The sequence below is a fragment of the Thamnophis sirtalis genome, unplaced genomic scaffold (assembly GCF_051295495.1).
Source record: "Thamnophis sirtalis isolate CommonGarterSnake01/CBP01778 unplaced genomic scaffold, rThaSir2_p1.2 scaffold_1, whole genome shotgun sequence".
In the NCBI taxonomy this organism is placed as follows: Eukaryota; Metazoa; Chordata; class Lepidosauria; order Squamata; family Natricidae; genus Thamnophis; species Thamnophis sirtalis.
Genome location: NW_028261381.1, coordinates 82,361,376 through 82,377,986, shown reverse-complemented (window position 1 = coordinate 82,377,986; position 16,611 = coordinate 82,361,376). Strand labels below are relative to the sequence as shown.

At 39.9% G+C, this 16,611-nt stretch overlaps 1 protein-coding gene across 3 annotated transcripts; it reads left to right on the top strand.

Annotated features, from left to right (window-relative positions):
• Nucleotides 1-823: 823 nt before the first annotated feature.
• Nucleotides 824-15,837, top strand: RIC3 (RIC3 acetylcholine receptor chaperone). Of its 3 annotated transcripts, none has more exons than XM_087717578.1 (6): nucleotides 824-1,002; nucleotides 6,310-6,533; nucleotides 7,393-7,471; nucleotides 9,809-9,902; nucleotides 13,806-13,951; nucleotides 14,493-15,837. In XM_087717578.1, exons 1-6 carry the CDS (start codon nucleotides 858-860, stop codon nucleotides 14,987-14,989), a joined length of 1,185 nt encoding a protein of 394 aa, XP_087573704.1. In that variant the 5' UTR covers nucleotides 824-857; the 3' UTR covers nucleotides 14,990-15,837. The 3 variants fall into 3 exon arrangements, with proteins under 3 accessions (XP_087573704.1, XP_087573712.1, XP_087573698.1); XM_087717586.1 differs by having other exon boundaries at nucleotides 13,803-13,951; nucleotides 14,679-15,837; XM_087717572.1 differs by having other exon boundaries at nucleotides 13,803-13,951.
• The last annotated feature ends 774 nt before the right edge of the window (nucleotides 15,838-16,611 follow it).

Here is a 16,611-nt window from a genome sequence, read left to right as displayed (position 1 = left end):
AGATAAAGAGGCTGTGTCACAAGACACACTAAGTCATAAGCCAGTCAGCCAGCCAACAGCAGGTCTCGTGTAAGTGCAAACCAACCTATGCAAGCAGTTTGTGTCTCCCACAAGAATGAGAATGAGTCACAAAAAGTAAATAAAGGATACATTAGTCAATTATCCCAGGCAGCTAATACACCCCTGCAAACACTCATACACAAAGCCGCAAGAGGAAAGAGGCAGCTCGCTTTTAACAAATTGCTTGATCCGTAGACTTCTCACGCTGGGCTCCGCTTTAACCCCGATCAGACATAGCACAGAACGAAAACAAGAAACCAAGTTGGCACCAATAAACCACCATCACTAAAAGTAGGATAAATTCGGGTTTAGACGTCAGAGCGATTTAATATGTGCATGGGTTCAGCTCCAGGCAGGGGAAGTGGTAGATGCTGCCACCAATTGGCCACAAGACCCATCAATCGAACAGAGCAATCTTTGCAGAGCCACAACCGCTTTGACTGTAGACTCTAGAGACCCGGAGTCGCCTTCAAGTGCTGCCGCTACAATGACGGCCCAATCACAGCCGAGCAATTGCTTAATATCCCCGCCTCTTCGAATCAGTCGCAGTTTTTCTATTGGCAGGCCCCGTGTGGACTACTGAAAGCCTCGCCGTGTCTTCCCGAGCTGCCCGCGCGCATGGCCAGGGCTCCTACGCAAGCGCAGTAAAGACACGCTTGGCCGCTCTTCTCTCACGACCCTGAAACTCTATGGTAACACCGTGCTTCGTAGGGAGGAGGAGGGCGGATGTGACGCTAAGGGGTAAAATAGGCTGTGTCGATCCTGTTTCCGGTTGTGGCGGGTGCGAGATTGTTGCCATGGCGTATTCCACCTTCCGGAAAGTGGCTCTGGCTTCTTGCTTAGTGTTATGCGTATCGCTGCTCCTGCCGAAGCTTCTCCGTTCACGGGGTTGGAGGCAGCCGGATCCCTCCACGGTCGCCCCGTCTACTGCCACGCTCGAGGGTAAGAGGCAGCTTCCAGGGACCCCCGAGTGGCTCCTCTCCATGTTTTCCTAAGGAGTTGCGGAAGCTGCACAGAAGACGGTCGCGCTCCATTCCGCCTTATGCTGCGGGGGGTTAGGCGTCCAGGAAGGATAAAGACGACAGTGGATCCCGCTCAATATTTAATAATAATAATAATAATAATAATAATAATAATAATAATAATAATAATCACCAATAACATATTAAGGTACTTGGTTGATACCTAGGACGCTGGCAGCAACCCGTATCAGCCATTAGCACCAGTCAATGATATTTGTGATGCACTTTTGAATGTTCAGTTGATTGAGTTTCATGTTTAATGAATAGAGTATATAATAATAATGCAGATTTATCTATTCCAGGTCCTTGCTAAGGACTCAATAGGTAGACAAAAATGCCAAACCCAGTCTGAACATCTGGCTGACTGTGAGATTAAATATTATTATTATTGATAATTAACAGTAATAACTAATGAAAATATTTTAATATCGAACCGTATCTTTGATAAATCCTGAGAAAGGGTGAGATAAGAAAGAATAGCAGGTGTGGTTGTATCTCTAGGCACAACTGTACATATTACAATAAGCCTTTTTGCAAAGCCATCTCCTTGGTGATATTTGAGCTTGCTTGTTTTCTTGCAGATATTTCATTACTAGGTCTAAAGCATCATAAGCACTCAATGGCATTACCTAGTTTGGATAAATGAAACGTCTGCAAGAAAACAAGTGAGCTTAGAGAGCACCAAGGACCCCTCATGTCAACCCTTAGCTACAAATATTCTTGTTTATATATACTTTAGCTACTCTTATCACAGCCCTTTTCCAAATCTTCAGATTAGCTTTTAATTCTTGGAACTGCAAATCAGATTGCCTGGAAACCTGGAAGTTGCAGCCTCAACATATCCTGTTTGGGTTGAGGGTAGAAGCTGCTGTTGCCTTTCCTAACTTTGCAGCGGTTTTTTGGAAGACGTGTTGTCTTTGGGGACAGCAAGCTGAAATGCTATAGTGGGTAGTACATTTGAAAGTTTCTGCTGTTAATTTGTGGATTCTTGTCAAAACAGACTAAAGAATGAACAAACCATGATTCTCACAGGTAATAGTTTAGTTTTACTCATTTTCTCAAAGCTATTAAAGTCTGCCAGTTATTTTTACCCAAAGTGCCTATGAGTTTCTAGACAAGTATAAAGACAATAAAGGAGGAGTGGCTGTCGCATCATTTGCATCACTGGCATCATTGACAGCTATTTCACTGGCAGTCTCATCATTGTTTGAAGCGGTGTCACTCTAATTGGTACAATTGAGTTTTAGTCAAATCTAAATAAAATTACCAGTTTGATCTGTGAATTGCTGCAGATCTTTGGGCCATAGAAGTAAAATGTTATTACCCTAGAACTTTTTCTTGCATCCTTTGTATTCTACATTCAAAATCTTATATAAACAACATTAGTGTGAACAAAGCAGTTAATGCTAATATACTAATTCCATACATGCAATATACTAATTGCATTTACAGTATTTTATCTCTGTGTTTGTGATCCTAAAATGGCATTAAAATAGCAATGCATTCAATATATATTTCAAAGAAAAATTGAATTTTGTTTTATTTTGTTTCTTTGAATTATTTCATTCATTCATAAGCACTTGTTTTATCTTTCATTGTATTTGTTTCCTAGCTTTTTGTAATGATCAGTTATTTTCATACATTTTATGTTCTCATGTCCATTATTATTTGCTGATTATACATATTTTGGATGTTTTATATTAAATATAAATAAATATAAATATTGTTCAAATGACCCACAATGTGTTTTCCTACTTATTGTTTTCCACAATCCTCTATTGAACTATCAGTCTTTCTACTCAACATGCATCACTGCCATTATTTTAAAGTGTGTTTACTGTTGCTGCCCAAATCATTTAAAAAGTACGTGTGCAGGGAAAATCATTTGTATTTTAATACAGCTTATCTCACCCTTTGAATGTTAGATGTCACCACCATAACCATTACTTCCTCATGTCATCTTTTAGAGTCACACTTTTACTACCAAAATGGAAGCAGTAAATATTTTTCATCACAACAGAAATTCAATGATATTTCTGCTTCAATTGCATTTGCATAAGCCATTATTTAAACAAGTTCACCCTTATGTTTTATTTTTTAAATTTAATTTGGAAGCCTTAATAATGAATATTATAAAATATGTTCCTTGTTCTATGTTTGAATGGCGCCTGTTTTGATGTGAGATTACTTGTAATGCTTTTCTAAAACTAAAGAACTTCAAGGTCTGAATATTTGAATAGGCAGATGGTTATAAAATGTGTATTCATTCTTGAATTGATTTTAGTTATTACAGTATCAATCATTTTAACTACTGATAATAAAGCATGGTTATAAAATATAAAGGTTAAAAAAGAGAGCCACAATCAGAACATTTGAACAAAACTCAATTCAATCAACAATTTGCTGAAGATATATATACTTCGAATATGTCAGTGTTCAGTAGAATTATAGTTTCGTAAATGAGGATACTCATTTGTTTGGCTGGAATTTCCCATCAAATGCACTGCATTAATGATAATGTGCAACAAGATCATTTGAGATTAATTACTAACTTTCTCCAGAATTTTTAACTAACAGTGCTTACCAATATTCCATTGATTTTATGCAGTATTTATAAGATGGTTTTTAAAAGGACATTCTTTTACACATTTGGAAATATCTTTAAACAGCATACCAACAGTAGTAACTGAGATAGACCTAGTGAACAGTCACTTAAATATGACTCGGCGATGTGCCGCAGCTATCAAAAAAACCAATCAATTCCTAGACTGCATCAACAGAGGGATAGTATCAAGATTATGTGAAGTGTTAATACCACTCTATAATGCCTTAGTAAGACCACACTTGGAATACTGCATCCAGTTTTGGTCACCGTGAACAAACAAAAAGTTCAGGCTCTAGAAAGGGTGCAGAGAAGAGGCAACAAAGACGATTAGGAGTCGAGAGGCTAAAACATGATGAATGGTTGCAGGAACCATTCCTGCAAATAAGAGCTAGCAGTGATGTGAGTATTCCAATATTTATAGGGCTGTCACAGAGAAGGGGAGGGGTGTCAATCTATTCTCCAAAGCACCAGACAGCAAAACAAGAAAAAACATGGAAACTTGCCAAGGGGTGATACAACCTAGAACTAAGGAGAAATTTCCTGATAGAACAATCAATCAGTGGAACGGCTTGCCTCCAGAGGTTGTACTGTAGATGCTCCATTGCTAGAAGTTCTTAAGAAGAGATTTGACAGACATTTGTCTGGAATGGTATAAGGCCTCCTGCTTGAGCAGGGAGTTGGGTTAGAAGACCTCTAAGGTCTCTTCCAACTTTGATAATATGGAAAACTGACAAACCTGTCTTGTCTCAATAGCTTTTATTTCTCTAATGGAAATCATACTGAAAATATGATTGATTGAGGGGAGGGGGACTTTATGGACAAAAATCACTTCAACTATGTGATGACCCGACTTTTATCATTTAATGCCTGATTTGTTCTAAATAGCTATAAATTTGAAGGGTAAATGCCAAATTAAACTAAGGACTCCTGTGTGTCTGTAGTAGTCAATATCAAACGTTTCAGAGCATGTTCTGGAATGCATACTAATTTCAACTGGAAAGAATTTGGTGTAGTAGTTCAGACTAGGCTAGAAACAAGACCATGAGTTCTGTTTTTCCCTTCGCCACAAATTCAGCTGGCCATACTCGCTCAGCCCTAGGAAGCAGGTAATAGCAAACTGTATATTCCTGACTTAGCAACTGGTCGCTTAGTGACAGATTGAATTTACAATGGACCTCCCCAAAGATATTTACAACCAGTTCCAGAGATCTAATTGCCACAGGCCACATGATCGCATTTGAGTGTTTGGAAACCAGCATGCATTTATGGTGATTAGCAGCATGCCATGATAACATGACTGTTAGCTTTTCTTTTTTATTTTTTGGCTTGTTTCTGATGTTTACTTCTGGTTTCTGACAAAAACAACTATTGAAGAAAACATGTTTGTTTAATGAACACTACGTTCACTTTATGGACACCACAAAAAAGGTCATAAAATTTATCATGGTCATGGAGTGACTTGCTTAACAACCACCATGACTTAGGACCATACATTCTGAGCAGTGGTGGGTTCCAGATCCCATTGCAACCGGTACGGTTGCAACAGGGCCCAGCGTCCACCACATGAATGTGCACAGCACATGTGTGCATGCATCCTTGCGACGCCTCCGTGATGCTCCAGCTGCTCAGTGGAGCATTGTGCAGGCACCATGTGCTTCATGCACATACACAGAAGCACCGAAGAGTTCAAATGCAGGTAAGGAGCTCTGGCGGACGAGTTGGCCCACCGGAGCACCATACCGGAATGGTACCTGGTGCTCTGGGCAGGCACCCGTGCGCTTGTACCAGGGCATACCGCCTGCAATCCACCCCTGATTCTGAGCTCAATTACAATCAAGGGCTATCTGTAAATTGCAAAACTAACTGATTTGATTGGTTTGGTAATTGTTGATTTGAGAGCTTTCATCTTCACGAATAAGGGGAAGAAGCAAAAATACTTCTACACCTGTGGGTGCTCATGTAGCTTTTCTTTGGTTATAAAAGGTAGCTCAATACAATTTTTTCTTCCAACTTTTCAACTTTTAACTTTTGCTAGCTAATCAAAACATTAGTATTTTATGTAAATTGCAAGCATTTTGTTTTAAACAAGTTGTCGGTATCATAGCTGATTACTGCATTTTTAAACATTCCCAGATATATTAAACTATCCACTGTCAGTTCAAAATATATGCTGCCGATTCATGGAGACATTATCATTTGGAAAGACTATTTTGAGAGCTTCATTCAATGGCTCCATTTAGCTTACAGAATATAACCAGACATATTAACATTTGCATCTCATCTATTGATTAGGTTCTAAATTTTAAAAAACTGCCCTATTATAGATGGCTTAACAGGACTATTTGCTTTAATTAATAGCACTTAACCAAAGCATTTAGTCTTATATACCGCTTCATGGTGCTTATAGCCTTCAGCGTTTTACAGAGTCATCATATTGCCCTCAACAATTTGGGTCCTCATTTTACTGACCTCGGAAAGATGGAAGGCTGAGTCAACCTCGAGCCTGGTGAGGATCAAACTCCTGACAGTGAGCAGAGTCAGCCTGAAATACTGCATTCTAACCACTGCTTAGCTAATAAACTGCTAAGTTTATTTTCTTTATGATTTGATTTTTTTTTTCAGGGAAAAGCAGTAGCTACTTTCCCCCAACAGCACAGATGTCTCCAGAAGTCAGGCCACCTGCTTCCCAGTTTCCAAGATCCCACCTTGCTGAGGCTGTTGCCAAAGCCAAGGGTGGAGGTGGCGGAGGAGGTGGAGGCAGTGGTACTGGGAGAGGTCTTGTAGGACAGGTCATCCCAATATATGGATTTGGGATCCTGTTATACATCCTATACATTCTGTTTAAGGTAAGTTATTTATCCTCACCCTTAAAATTATTCTTGTGTCAAGAAAATACGTTGCAAATTGTGGGTTACTTTATAGGGATCTGTATGATAAAGGCAATATTGATTTCTACCCAGTAGAAAATTATAGAAGAAATGGCTGAGCAATCAAATGATACATTCCATCAATTGCTTTTGCTTCAGTCATTGCGGGACGTAATTGGTGCTATTTAAGAGGAGTTAAAGAGCTAGCACATGACAGATTCTGATCTTCAGAGATCAGACTTTGAACTGCCATGTAAAGCAAAATAAATAAGTAAGGATTTAAAGTTGAAACTGATGCTATCCTTAGAAATGTTGCAAAGATTAGAGACAAATAGCACATAAAAATCCAGGTGTGTTTTCCCCCTCTTCTCTCTATATTCTTTGCATAATAAAGCATCTTGGTAAATAGAAGTTCGGTGGCTTCTGTCAAATTTTGCCAATGTTTGTCCATTTTATTTTACAGAGTTTGAAACTGTTTATTTTAAGGATGGCATGAATGTTGCCTAATTAAAAAAGGACAATCCTTTTGTGGTGATTTTAAACTAGGATCATGATTTTCAAGGTTAATTTATTTGTTAATTTGTAAGTTTAAGCCAGAGATTCTTCAGTCTGGTCATTTTTAAGCAGGAATAATTTTTTTTTATTACATTTCTTGGTGTATGAAAGGGAATGGAAATGGAGTTACTAAACACAAGACTTACCATAGCAGTAGTTAACTGTTATAATTAAAATTATGGTTTCCAATTATGGTTGAGCTGGCCTTTTTCTCATTCTTGAGGCTTTTTAAAGATATTATTTGCACTATTTCTACATTAGTAACTTTTCTTCCAATTAATAGCTTTCTTCTAAGGGGATGGTCTCAACTGCTGAGCATAAATGTCCTCCTTCGACACCTGGAAATAAAAACCGGAAGATCAGTAAGTACTATTTCAAGTTTGAGATAGAATTTGTTTATCTACGTAGCTTAAAGAACCACCTAACTTCATAGGACCCTGGGAGGCTTACTATGCTAAAAGTCAATGCAACAGGAAGGAAGTAAAAAAAAGTACACCCTCCAACAAAATTCTATAGAGACTTAACACCTTGGCTTGGGGAAATAAACAGGTTTTCTTCTTCAACATTATCAGGGTTGGAGCTATAGAATGTCTGGGCGATGCTGTACTAGAGGGTAGGTGTTGTGGCAGAGAAGGCATACTGGCAGGGTCCCGCTAGATGATACTGATTGATCAAAGGGATCCAGAGTATACACACTCCAATGTTATTTATTTATTAATGAAATTTATACAGTCACCTATCTAACAAGAAATGATTCTGGCTGGTGTACAATAAATAAAGAACAGTGCAGATATAAAACAAAGTATTAAAATATAAATAACATTTTAAAAAGTAGATTACAATTGCAATATTTACAGGGAGGGAGAGAGAGAGAGAATGAATGAATGAATGAATGAATGAATGAATGAATGAATGAATGAATGAATGAATGACTATATCCATCTCACTGGTGCAGCCATGTAAATATGTCTCTGGTTTTCAGGATCCCCATGCCTGGAACTTCCAGAATATCAGAAAGATGGAGCCTAAGATGGAGGAGGGAAAGTTTCATAGACTGTGTGTGACAGCAGAGAAGGCATGCTGCCTGGTGTGTGTGTGTGTGTGTGTGTGTGTGTGTGTTTGTGTGTCCCTGGCACATGTTATGCACAAGATGCATTCTTCCAGATCTAATGAGGTGGGCTATTGTAATTGGGGAGAAGTGGCCCCTCAGATGACACAGTCCCATGCCAAGGAGGCCTCGGTACCTTAACCAGTACCTTCAATTGCATCCAGAGGCTGACTGACAATCAGTACCACTTGCAGAGGAGTGGTGTCACATGGGCTGACCAAGGCATGCCCATTACTCCCCATACCATTACATATGAACTAGCTACAGCTTCTGAGTGGTCTTTAAAACAACCCCATATACAGATTATTTCAATAATCCACTCAGGAGGTGACTAAAACATGAATAAGTGTCAGAAGGGCCTCCCAGTCCCAAACAAATAGCTATTACTGGTACACATCATGAATCTGTGCAGAGACCTTGTTGTTCACCGCTTCTACCTACAAGCTGTGAATGCAAGACAATCTCTGCATTTCATAACAGTCTCAAATGGGAAGTCAACCACAATGTTATTTTTTTATCACCATTGTCATTGCAAATGGTCACTGTCCAAAGCAGTAGCTAAATACGGGGTACATATATTTGTGCTGAATATGTCTGAATTTTCTACATACCAGTAGAAACACTGCTTCATGAAGCATGGTACAAACCATTTTTCGTGTACTTCTATTCTTGAAATGTGCTACAAAGAATGAATCCCCATCCTTTTAACTGATTGCACTGAATTTATTTTTCACACAAGCCTAGACAAATGTCTTTTAAAATAAATTTTTACCCCAGCCAGAGAGATTTGTTCTTGAAACAGGCTGAAACCTTATTTCTCCTTCTTCTCATCCAAAATAATCATTAATGTTCTTCTTTTGCTTGAATACTATCTGTGTGTCATTAGATTATGTTTTTAACCATGATACAGCTTTGCCTTTCTTTGGGCAATAAACATCAGGCAGGGGAGAGAAATTGAATATCGGATACGCTGCTTCTAGCTTTAGGGATAATCCCCCCTCTCTCTTTTTCTGTTTGGAAAGAATAAAAGATAGGTCTGCTTACTAGCATTCACAGTTTAGAACAGTGATGGTGAACCTTTTCGGCACTGAGAGCTGAAAAGGGAATGAGCGCATGCACTTCGCACTCTCGTCTGGGGTGTGACCCAGAAGAGGAGCTGCCCAGGAGGCATGCGCGCACCAGAAAATGAACTTCTGGTTTTTGGCACACACATTCACATCAGCCAACTAGTCTTCTAGTTACTGGTGCACATGCGTGTGCAACAATCAGCTGGCCAGCGCGCATACTCATGCCAGAAAATGGAAGACCAGCTCTTCCTGTTTCTGGCACTGCCGCATGCACTAATGCCAGCTGATCGTTGTGCACACGTCTAGGCCAGAAACCCAGAAGAGGAACGTGAGATGCTGTGTGTGCCGGGCAACATGGATCCATGTGCCATTTTGAGTACACGTGCCATAGATTCGACATCACGGGTTTAGAACAAATTCCGTTTTTTCTTGATGTACATTTATGACAATCCATGCTTGTGTAATGGACTGAACTGTTTCAGCTGCAGCTACTGACACCTGCTGGAACTGTGTTTATATTACAGCTGACTATGAGCTTGCTCAGCTTCAAGATAAACTGAGAGAGACTGAACAAGCCATGGAAAAAATAATCAACAGAGTGGGACCCAACTGTGAAAGGTATTGTTCTTTGTTGAAGGCTCAGTTTTAATACTTACATCCAGAACAGGCCAATTCACATTTTCAAATGTTAAATTTGAGGTCTTGCTCTCTCCTTCCAGAGGATGGAGGATCAGCTGTCTTTGACTTACCGTATTTTTCAGAGTATAAGACGTACCTTTTTTCCTCAAAAAAGAGGCTGAAAATATGAGTGGGTCTTATACATCGAATATAGCATTTTTTTGTCTCCCGAAGCCCCGCCCCCTTCACAAAAATGGCCATGCATACCCTTATGGAGGCTTTTAGAGAGTTCCTGGGGGCTGGGGAGGGCAGAAATGAGCAAAAAATGGGATGTTTTTTGCCCCCCTGCCAGCCCCCAGCAGCACTTTATAAGCCTCCATAATACAATTTTTTTGACAAAGAATGGGCCCATTTTTGTGAAAAATGGGCTTTTTTTGCTCGTTTTTTGGGGGGCCACCTCCCAGAAGCACTCTGCAAGCTCCACTCTCACGATATTCATGCCTTTTATTTGAAAAAAAAAAACAGGCCCATTTTCGTGAAAAACGGGCCGGTTTTGGGAGGTTTGCAGAGTGCAAAAACTTTTTTCCCCCTTTGGAAAGCTCTTTAGTTAGAGTGGTTGATGAGAATTACATTGATCAAGTGCTGTGCCAGCAGAAACAAGTCTTAGGTGCTGCAGGTTGTCAGTGATTTCCTTCTCCAGCACATGGATAAATACACCTGGAAACATCTACCTACCTACAGTACCTACCTACTCTCTCTCCCTACCTACCTACTGTATTTTTCTCTCTCTCTCTCCCTCTATCTCCCTACCTACCTACTCTCACTCTCTCTCCCTACCTACCTACTGTATTTCTCTCTCCCCCCCCCCCCTCTCTATCCCTCTATCTACCTACCTACTTTTTTTTTAATTTGCCTCTTCAAAACCTTGGTGCGTCTTACACTCCGGTGCATCTTATACTCCGAAAAATATGGTAATCTGAACTGATGTGAAAGATACAGTGGAGATTTTTGGAAGAAAGCAGATAGATAATTGATGGAAATGTGGTATTAAGACAGGCTAATGCTTTATGTGCTATAATGCAATTAGTTTTCAATTTTAATAAACAGAGTAGGATTCTATGGCATGAGAAGCTAATGAAAAAGAAGCAAGATTACAGTAGAGGGAATTCTTTTAAAGTAAAAATGCAAGGGCAAACAATCCCAAAATGTTTCTTTTTAAAGAGAGATAATTAAAAAAAACAATAAGACTGGACAAATAGTTGATGAAGTTTACAGACATATTGAAAAAAAGGGAGAGTCTAGCAAGGAAGACTAGAACAAGACAGGTGGACCAGATTTATAGAATTGCTAAGAGGGAATGCAAAAATAGCAAAAAAAAAAAGAGAGAGAGAGAGAGAGAGAATTACTCAATTCTTTGGTTTGGTCAGAGTAGAATTGAAGGGGAGGTTATCTTGAACAGTAAAAATTACTGTTTTCTAAATCTTTTCCATCAGCCTGGTCAAATGCCACACCCCAGGTTACAGTGTCTTAAAACAGATTTATTTATGCCATTCCCTTTCTAGATGAAATAGTGAAACTAATATTCAAAATGAAGCTGTTCTGACCTCGGCTTCTCCAGCAGCACGAAGCCGAGTCCTCATCCCAATGAACTAACTCCTTTTATTTAATTTACAGCAAAATCCCGGCCCACAATCTTTCAAGATAGTTCACAATTACGCTTGGAGACTGGCCAGGCCGATATCTTTCAGACACCGCAATACTTGGCAAGAATGCAGGAATGAACTAATTGTGTCCTGCAAACACCCCTCCCCTTTATCTCCTCTTTTATTCCCTAAGGGAGGGGCCATTCACTGTTCACCTGTGGCCTTACTCCCAAGTCGTTCCTTAGCTGTTCCTTTCGTCTGGCAACTCTGTGCATGCCTACACTGGGAACAGGCTCCAGCTGTTCATCTGCCTCACTGATGTCTGACTCCAAAGGCAGCTGATAACTGTCGGACGGCCATGGTCCCATCTCTACCTCTGATGCAGAGCACTCATCAGAGCCTTCCCCAGACTCCAGGACTGGCCCATGTTCCTCCCCAAACTCCTCACTGTCTGAGTTTGCCACCAGCTCCGCTGGCCGCTGGCAGGCCACAACAGAAGCAAACCTTACACCTTATTATGCCATTTCTTTCAGAAATTAGTCCCACGGAGCCATTTTTAAGAACAGCCCTATCATTTGGGATGGGGGATAATCAGTTGGGAGGATAGCAGTTACCCCAGCGGGCCGCAAGGCTCTTTGCCTCTGATGGTCACTCCTGACTACCACAATTTGAGTTTGAGTTCTTCACCCAAGCAGCATTTTCCTATGTGGCATGGTGATACTTTTTTCCCCCCTTGAAAGAAAGAAAATCGGATAAGCATTCTGAATACTTTCTTCTTTTTGTGAAATTTAATTAGCATAGGAGAAAATGATGATTAAAAAAACATAGATCACTCACGAGATGAACCAAAAGGTCCCTCATTCCATTTATTTATGGATCACTGACAAATGCGCGCCTGACAAATGCGCGCCCAACAAAACCGCGCCGACAAAACCGTGAGGTCGAAATCGCACCCACAGAAGTGCGCCGACAAATGTGCGCCAACAAATGTGCGCCGACGAAAGCGCGCCATCAAGAAACAACGCGAAAACAATGTAATAACAACGTAATAACATAATAACCCGAACCCGAACCCTAACCCTTACCTTAACCCTAATCGCCCTTTTGTGGGCGCGGTTTTGTCGGCGCTCTTTTGTGAGAGCGCTTTCAACCTTGCGGTTTTCTTGCTGTGGTTTTGTCGGCGCTCTGTTGTCGGGCGCGCATTTGACGGGTCACGTTTATTTCCCAATGGCTAATGCCTTTACATCTATTATATAATTATTGAAGTGCCATTATTTTCTTTAGCAATAATGTGAGTCACTAAATACAGTAAAGGAAAAATAGACAGTAAAATATTTGGGAGATTATTTTAAGTCAATGCTTCTTAGAAGCCTGTTCCTTTTCAGTTCCACTGCTTCCCTCAACTTTCACCTCTTTCACTGGAATTGTGCTGATACAAAGGTAGCAGAGACCTTTCCTTGCACTAGGAATACATGTGAGAATCAAAGTGTGACCTTCCAGATATTCCTTTACTGCGGGTCCCACCACTTCTTCCTATTGAGGGGTGCTCATATTTCATCCTAATTCTGATTTAGAATATTTAGGAGTTGTATGATTTCAGAGGATAGGAAATACTTAAATGATCATCAATATAGTTACTTTACATGTTGGTCATTGCAATAATTATATGTGGACTGAACATAGAACAACTGAAATGTTATCTGTATCATATCAAAGTTTGAGTAACATTTATTTTTCTCCTTAAAATGAGACCACACTGTGGCTAAAATATATTTATGGAGGTCAGTATAAACTAACCAACCAAGATTTCCTGTTTCAAAATAAGCTATGGTGAAGGTTAGGCCATCCTCTCTCCACCTCAGTTTCACCTACTACAAGACAAAAACTAAACTAATCTGTTTTCTCTGGCATGTGAATCTGGGAAACTGTGACTTACCTTCTACTTTGATTCAAGCTGTCACATGACATGGCAGATGTTACAACAAGATATCAGTATTTGCAGTGCCTATGAGAGCATTGAAAACAAACTATGTCACCATTTAATTTTTTTTCTATAAATCACTCCTTCTCCCAAGAAGGAATTTGTAATGAACGCTCTCTTTTTTTTCCCCTTTGGTATTGGAATTGCCCCAAAAGCCTTATTGAGTTTGGTTTGTTTTTTAATCTCCTAGAAGCCTCACTAGGACCATCCCATTAAAAATGTGTGTAAATATTGCCAGATACTGCTACTGGGTGTGTTTTAATTACTCTTCCACAGCAGGTCCCCAAATGTCACAACTGATCAGGAGAAAAGGCTTCTTCAACAACTCCGGGAAATTACTAAAGTCATGAAAGAAGGCAAACTCATTGACAGCATCTCCCCGGAGAAAGAAGCAGAAGAGGCTCCTTATATGCAAGACTGGGAAGGTTAGAGTGAAGCCTGCTCAGCTTTATATCTTACCTTTTACTCCTCTCATAGTGAAAAGGGCACCTCGCAGGGACAAAGCGGTACCACATTGCATATCTCCAAGGGTTTTGTACGCCTTTGAGTCAGTTTTTGACTCATAGCAACTACCTGGGCTTGTCTCTGCGGTTTTCCTTGGCAAGGGTTTTCAGAAGTGGTCTGCCATTGCCTGCTTCTTAGGGCTGAAAGAGAGTGACTGGCATCAGGTCACCCATATGTTCAAAGTGGGATTGGAATTCAGGGTCTCCCAGTTTCGAGCCTGGTGCCTTAACCACTACACCAAGCTGCCCCTCCTGAGTCCAAGTAAACTGTGCTAATCTAGAATTCCAGCAACACTGGCTTGAAAGAAAGTGTGACCGCAATTTATGTCAGGTAAATATGCATTTACCACACGGCTTCCCCAGATTCCCAAAGTCTGGCTTTTATCAGAAATTCTGATAATATTGGGAACAAGGTGTTGGGATTCACTGTATAATCTAAGACCAGTTTATTTTATGTCTTAAGGTTATCCAGAAGAGACCTTTCCTGTTTATGATAACTCTGATTGCTTCAGGCACAGACAGGACACGATTCTGATAGATTGCCCAGATCCAAGCCAGCCTTCTGCTGAAGAGATAGCTGAGCGAATGGAGTTTCTGGAGAATGAGGACTGTTTATATAGTGAAACTCTTTTGTCTGCTCTTGCCATAGTGAACAATAGCTCTGCAGCAGGATCTGAGAAGAACCAGCAGACCACATTCAGTGCTCAGAGTGGGACTGGCCATAACTTTGAGGAGTGCTACTGTTGCCACTATGATGATGATGATCCTGCTGTTCTAGCAGAAAATGCAGGATTCTTCTCCGATAGCTGCAGTGAAACAGAAGAAGTAGTTAAAGAGGAGCTGCTGTTGGACTGCGATTATGGAAATATGGTATCCGCAGAGCAAAATGATGAAGATCCTGATGAAATTGGTATCCTAAGAAAGCGAAACACAAAAGGCACCGAGTTGCTAGGACACTGAGGATTGTGTACAAACGTGTCACCTGCACAGACTGTGATCTTTGCTTTTAGGACCAAGCTTAACTTCTGTGTTGTGTGCCCAGTTGAAATCTTGCAACAGTATTAATTGTCTCCCTTGCTATGGCTTCCAAAGATTTTGAAAACAAGATAATTTTACATAGTTTTTCTATGCCTTTTTCTTCAGCTTTTGTCTTCAAGACTGCAGCGTAGATTCACTGTGTTGCCTAGCCCCGTAAAAAGTGCAAAAAGCAATCCAAGGAAAGGGGATGTTCTCTTTTTTTCCCCTCAGTATTTATGTAATAAGAGCAAAACATGTCCTACATAAATTGATGTGGTTCATTTTTAGTAACATATAAGGGCAGCAAACGATCAATACATTTAATCATTATTTAAGTAGTACAGTTTAGATAGATTTCTTGGCTCATTTTGCTAAGAGAGAAAACATTTCATATCTTAAAATGAAGAAATTACAGCATGCAAAAGATATTTCATAGGCCATTTGGTTGATATAGTGGTTTGATTCAAATTTCCAATCTCTGAAGGGATGTGAAATATCAAATTTAATTGGATGTTAAGACTGTCCAGTGATCTGGGTTTAAATAAGAACAGATTTGTTGGATCACACATAATAGTATAACACCATCCTGTGACTCATTAAAATGGTCTCATTTTATAGGCCCATGCAGCTGCAATCATGCAATCCTGGGAATAAATGTGATTGCTTCCTAAGCAAGTTTACAGACACCGAGACACACCCAATACTTGTGGGTCAAATTTGAAGCATTGCACATCGATATTGGATGCTTGTGAATCAGTCTGAAAAGAATAAATAATTTGGAAATTTGAGAAGTTTTTGTGCATTTTATTTCCTAATAGAAGAGGAAGTCTATTAATTGATTTTCCCAATTGGTTTGGAAATCTAAGTAGAAGAGGTGCATTTTTTTCAAAGGTGCCAAAATTTGAATTGGTTCAAGGTTGATTTCTACATTCCTAGCACTTCAGTGTCGCCCCATCCAGAAAAATATAAGTTGATCATCTTGCCTGGTAGCCAGAATTCTCCATAATTGATTGGCTGCTTCAGTCATCCCCAGATGGGACCTTCAAGGTGTATTGGGTTGCAATTTCTATTGCTTCCTGGCAGTTTGATGAATTGCCATTGGATGTGAAGTGACAGGAATTTTTCCCCATGCGGTGACAAACATTGGGGCGAGCGATGTATCTTTTTCTCTATCTAATTAAAAAAGAGCAGGTGGTGTCATTTTGGCAAAGATTGCTAATGTATTTTTTAAAGGAAACAAGCAATCTTGCTCATCTCACCTGTAGCTCATTGTTTGCTATCTTGCTTTTACACTGATGGTTTCTATCGCATCTTGTCAAATTACACTTCAGCCTGAGTGTTTGGCTATAATCTAGAGGAAAGGAAGTCAGAACAAGTTTTGAAAAAAAAAGAACCCCTGATACAGAACTTGTCTTAGCAGCATTGTGAAACGAGGGGCTTATAGTTGATATTCAGGATAAAACTAGATGATGGATAAACCAAGCATCATTGTATGACATTTCTGCATATTTGCAGAGCATTAGCAGCTTAATCTACATGGAAATATTTTTTTCGTTTGATTTCCA